Source organism: Mizuhopecten yessoensis, unplaced genomic scaffold (genome assembly GCF_002113885.1).
Source record: "Mizuhopecten yessoensis strain PY_sf001 unplaced genomic scaffold, ASM211388v2 scaffold4513, whole genome shotgun sequence".
Classification (NCBI taxonomy): domain Eukaryota; kingdom Metazoa; phylum Mollusca; class Bivalvia; order Pectinida; family Pectinidae; genus Mizuhopecten; species Mizuhopecten yessoensis.
In genome coordinates this window covers 175,785-181,784 of record NW_018405584.1, presented here as the reverse complement: position 1 = coordinate 181,784, position 6,000 = coordinate 175,785, and the positions used below count along the sequence as shown (strand labels likewise).

General features: G+C 36.0%; 1 protein-coding gene across 5 annotated transcripts in view; it reads left to right on the top strand.

Moving 5' to 3' along the window:
* LOC110449179 (ral GTPase-activating protein subunit alpha-1-like) overlaps positions 1–6,000 on the top strand; it is a 73,664-nt gene that overhangs the window by 20,082 nt on the left and 47,582 nt on the right. For 4 of the 5 annotated variants that reach the window (XM_021495872.1, XM_021495870.1, XM_021495869.1 and 1 more), the window contains 3 exons: positions 770–904; positions 1,497–1,670; positions 5,315–5,416. In XM_021495872.1, coding sequence (XP_021351547.1) covers positions 770–904; positions 1,497–1,670; positions 5,315–5,416 — 411 coding nt within the window. The remainder of the gene's footprint in view (positions 1–769; positions 905–1,496; positions 1,671–5,314; positions 5,417–6,000) is intronic. The other variant, XM_021495871.1, reaches the window with a different exon arrangement.

The following is a 6,000-nucleotide window of genomic DNA, read 5'->3' as shown; positions in this document are numbered from 1 at the left end:
AACTGTGTATGCTTATCAAACATTTTTGTAACACAGCATGCTATTTCTGGTGTATTTATTTATGAAAGTGTAACAATTTAAGAACATGACACAACTGCCGCTGCTGTTTGACAAGAATTCGCGCCGTGTCAAAATAGTATCCAATTGGGTGTAAGGGAAATAACTCTTACGTTGGTAAAGTCGCATTGGGAAATATAATTCAAATGTATTCCAAGAACATTTGTGAGATTTTGTATATTCAATGACGGTAAATATAGTCGCTACAAATATTAATAATTTTCACTAATATGAATAAAAAATAAATAAAAGTAAAAGGAGTACAATGTCTCTTTTCTCCATGCATGTTTTCCCACTACTGTTAATTATCCTTCATTTCACAAGCAAAAAATGCACTTATTCTTTATTATCCATTCACCGATTGCCATTCTGCACGTAAACGCTCATGTCACATCATTGGAGGATGCTAATTAATGAAAATTACAACAATGCGTCACACTTAAAGAGGGTGAAAAAAGAGGAGAGGGACAAATGTTTTTAAGGCATCATTTAAGAGGTGATTGATTTTGAAAATCCTAAACGCAACATCATCAGATGACCTGATTTTTCAATTAGCAGAATACAGAACACATATCTGAGTTATTATAGTAGATTTTTATGCTCAACGTGTCACTGAAGCAAATAAATTTAAAGTGGTGAGCGGCTGTAATGTCACACTGACATAATTCTAGTTTTTAGCCTGTGATACTTATCCTTGTTCCCAATCTTGCAGATATTCCCAAGTCAAAGAATACAGATAAAAGTTTCTCAAAGAGCTGGAGTAAGAACGAGCCCCAGGGAGCTGGTGTGGATAAGTCGCCTTCTGCTACTCTGGGCGGATTTGAGCGTGGGAAGTACAAGAGTGATGGTACGTATGATAAATAGTGAATGACAACTTATAAAAGGCATCACTATGAAGATTTGATGAATTAAACTGTCTGAATTCAGTCCATTACATTACTGTTTACTGCAATATTTTTCCTCTGCAAAGTTTATGCCCTCTGTCTTGAAAATAAATTTTGCTGGTGTTGAGTTCACCCATGTGTATTTACTGTTACATTAAATGTGCATGTGAAGCAGATCAGAATAGAAAATATATGATATATAATGACCGACTACAATACTAGCAGCTTTCACCCTTCACAGGGCCCTTCAGGTTTATTTCAAAAGGACAACATCCTGACATCACAATAACATGTCACCACACTACAGTAGTAACGTGATCTCGTAATGTATACAAGTTTAAATACGTATTTGTATATAGACAAAACAGGTTTTGGCCCTTGGTGAAGGTTTCATACTCTAATTCATGTACAAAAAGGGAGTAAATGAAACAAGGGCAAAAGTTTCCTTCTTTCTACACCTATTCTTTACTGGTTGTGTAATAAAGCTATCCACACATGCAGACAAGAAATAATGGCAAAATTTGACCATTTTTCATTTTTCATGTGTTTCTTCAGGAGCAGGTGGAGGACGTGCAAGGCCTGACCTGAACAAACAGAGGTCTTTAAGTGGCGAGCCGTCACCCTCCCATTCCCGCACCCCCTCAAACGCCTCGGACACCGTGCTCTACACTCGTAGCAGTAGTGAAGGCAACCTCGCTGAAGCCAGCGATCTTGTGGAGCGACTCAAAGGTACAAGCCGCAGAGGGCTAGAATCATAATAGGATATCGGGGAAGATATGAGCACCAATCTAATCAATCGGTTTATAATAAATTTAATTTCCTCCATAGGATTTTGAGGTTTGTGAGAGCTTTTAATAAACTGCTAACTGCTGTTTCTAAGTTAATTATATTTCACTAATATTTTTATTTGTGATACTGTTTCATAAGCTTAATTCGTGATTGTTACAGTTACACATTTATGTAAAATCAAATAAATGAGATTCACACATTTGTGAATGGAGATTTGTGTGAAAAATAAAACCAAACCAAACAAAATACAACTTGATTAATTGACAAGAATGAGGTTTTGCTTGGTACAAAATTGTCGAAAACCAATATAAGTATATCTCTGTTTTGAGTTCGTTGTATGAAGCTTGCATTCAAACACAAAAATTGATTTTTCTGAAAATATTATAATTCACATTAATCAAGCTTGTGGCAAGTGCATCCTGAAGTGTGAGCTTCAAAATTCTGTATTGTTTTATGACTTGTAAGAATAACTATGCTAGGACTGAGCTTTTTGCAAATTCTGTGTGGAATTAATGAATTTCTCTTGCTTTAAGAAGATACCGCCTTCTTCAAGTCTTTCTGTCTAGTGCGCACACAATACATCTTTTGCAGAATTTTGCTTGATGTAAAATGATACATACTAAATATCCTATAACATGGAATTTCCTATAATCAGAAGAAACGCTGACAGGGTCTGTTGTAAATTTGAAGAGTTGAGCTCTGTGGGAGAGAAATGTACGGCTGTTTCTCTTTGAGTTGCTTGCTGATGAGCTTCCAATCTGTGATAACCTGCCTTGTTTTGATAGATTAGTATTTGAGTTGATTTACTGTTGTTATTGTTGATCATGCAATGTGAAACATCCATCAAAACCCAATTTCACAATCATCTATTATTTAATAACATCGTAAATTATAGTTTTTCCATTATATTGAATTTCTAACTAAAGTCATTTGGGAAAAAATAATAATAATAGGGATATTTCAGAATGAAATTGAACAGAGGTGCTGTATTTAAAAAAACCCAAACATTGGTTGTTGGTTTAGCTGTAATACAGTCACATTTATTGTTTCACGATGTAATGTTTGATGGAGAATTCAACAATTGATGAAGGGTCATCTAAACTTCACTCCCAAATAATAATTTAGGTAAGAGAGATTTGGAGGATGATTTTGAAACTTGGGTGACAATATAGGTTGTAATGAGACTAGTCCCTGTTGGTATGTTGTATTTTCAGTGACAGCTTGGCTTTTGTGTACATATATTGTATGCGTATCGCCAACTCTGTTGTTTGCATTGGAAATAAGAAAAGTATATGAGTTCTATTTGCATATTAGGATTTTTTTATTTTTTTTAAAACAAACGAAAAAATCTTCAGCTACATATATGAACATAAGAAATGATTGTTTATAACCACAATGAAAGTGAAGAAAATAGCAGTGATTGAAATAAGAATTAATAAAACTGAAGGCCCTATTATTCCACAGTTAAAAACTTGGATCTACTACTTTTTTCCAAGTTTAAAAATTGATCAAATAAACCCAAAGTTGTGATCGATTTCAAATTTCTTCAGAACATGGTTATATTGAGATGTCCTGTTTCGTTGAACATTATGAGATTTTGTAAAGAAAGAAATGCGTACCGAAGGCTATCGTCTTGTTATGTTAGGTTTGAATGAACAGTTGAATTTTGTTGATCTTTGTTGATCTTAATACTTAGACTTGAAAATAATAATAAAAAAAATGGTAGTACCTTGTAAACAAATATTTCTGTGTATACAAAGGTTTCTGGAACCTCAGCATGCAGTTTAACAAGAGTCCACTGTATTTTAACATTGTGCTAGATGTTGTCAGTATTTATCCACTGTATAGAGAGCTGAGCTAATCATACTGATTGGCAAGCATAGCCATAAATCTGGTAAAATTGGTTGTAATCATGCCCCCAAACCAAGTTGATCCATTTTCTTTGATGCCCCGTACCAAATTGATCGGATCCACAATACTCTTAGTGTATTGGAAATATTTTATAATCTTGCTCAAGATATTTATTATAGGGTTGGAAACTCATAGGAGAATTCTATAGCTGGTCCCTTTTGGGTTTGTTCACAGAATCCTTAACTCATCTAGGCCTTTCAGTGCCTGTATCCATCTATGCTCCATTTATTATGCCTCTAGTCAATAGTGTAAACGTAGCACGGGTCAGTCTCCCCAGTGTCATCACGCTGGTTGGTGAAAAGTGAATATCATTTTCAAACCGAAAATAACACAAAACTAACATTAAAACTTACACTTTCTATCTGAAATTACTCAGTAGTCTAGTGCTCATGATTTTGATAAGTAAGTACATGTATTTCTGTTTGAGAACAGGATGGTATTTTATCTTTTTATAAATTGCTATTTAATATTGTTTACATCGACAAACAATGCCAGAGTTTGATGCATGTGTAGCGGAACTGGACTGGGTTGATCGTCAACGACCAGACAGCTCAATTGGTTGAGAGTCAGTCTAGAGTTCGGAAGGTCCCGGGTTCGAACCTTGGTCTGGCCGTGCATTTTTCCTCTCCTGTTACATTTGGCGCCCAACGAAATATACCCACAGAAGGTGGTGTAGGGTCTTGTGTGTCTTCGGAGTCTAAGACTTTGTTAAAGGAGGGAGGAATGTAGCGGAACTGGACTGGGTCGATTGTCGGCGACCAGATAGCTCCATTGGTTGAGCGTCCGTCTAGAATTTGGAAGGTCCCGGGTTCGAACCCTGGTCTGGCCGTACATTTTTCCTCTCCTGTTACGCATGGATAATTCTGGTTAATAAAAATGATCTGCAACAAAAATAGCACATGCAATGTGAAAATCACTCAGCTGTTGATTTTGAAATGTGATTAGTTAAGTACTTTCAGAGAAAGGTGGTCAACAAAGACATCAAGGATGGTATTTTTTTCACCAAAAATATTCTGTTATTACATGGATATCTCAGAAATAGATTTTAAAATTCCCCACAGATTACATCAACAAGATGAAATATAAACTGCCTACAAAAATACAAACTAATGAGGTAGTTATACTATAGGGATTTTCATATTAAAACATGCGATAATGAAAACATCCCCAATGGGCGTTCATTTCCCTCTCTCTGAATCAAGGGAGTTAACTCATATTCGACATGCTATTGACTTAGGTACTAGAAGGAAAAACAAGTTTCCAGTCCCCATTATATATATCCTGCCTCTCTTGCTCTGGTCAAATTAGTCATCATGCATAGCGTTATGTTCTAAAATATATCAGTATTGTGTTACTTACTTAAGTTAATCTAAATAGCAAGTATGTAGTTCATATATATTCAAAAAAACCCCAAACAGATCTATGATCCAATCCAACACATAATTGATATAATCCAATCCCAATCTAAATTGATATGATCCAATCTGAAACTTCGTCGATTTTAATGTCAAGGATTGACGGTCTCATATCCCAACCATTTATCGTGCACACACCCCAATTCAGTTCATGTATCCCCGTACAGATGACCAATCTGATTGGTCCGATCAGCAAGCATTGTGGTAGAGAGAGTTGTTGTACTCATGCCCTAATCTGAGTTTTGTTTTACATAACAGGTATTGATATAGATAGTGTTGCTAACCAGAAAAGCCTGGATGGCTACCCAGCATGTAACATAACCATATCAGTATCCGCCTATAAGATATCGGATAGCATAGGTAGGTACTGGTCTCCAATCTGCATGGTCTCCGCCTCTTCACTCTGGGCTGGCTAACTTCTTTTTGGCGACACATGCATATCATTCTATTCATGTTCCCCTTTCATTAGTTTGGTTTGCTTTTTAGCGGCAGTAAGCTTCACAATCGTAGACACTAACGCCTTTACTACTCGTACGTATATTTGTGTCTGTCCGTCAGCTGAAAGCTTGTTTTGCACGGCCTGGCTAACCTTGTTTGATAACCAATTGCTGTTGTTCATGCAGTTTGCAGTGTTGTGTTAGTATAAATGTCTTTAATCAATATGTTTGTCATGTTCTGAATAACACACTTTACCTGTTATGGAAATATTCTCCATGATCCTCAAAACCCAAATCCCTTACACTTGTAAATTGAATCTGATGATATAGTTAACAAACCCTGTCTAATCTGATACCTGAGTATTCTGACATTTTGCTAAATCCAACATAATGCTGTTGTTCCATTTCCAGTGGTAATTATCCAACAAGACCTGTGTATTCTGACATCCTATCCAATCTGGCCAATATATTGTACTGCACGTGGTGTCAGACTAGACAGGTTCCACT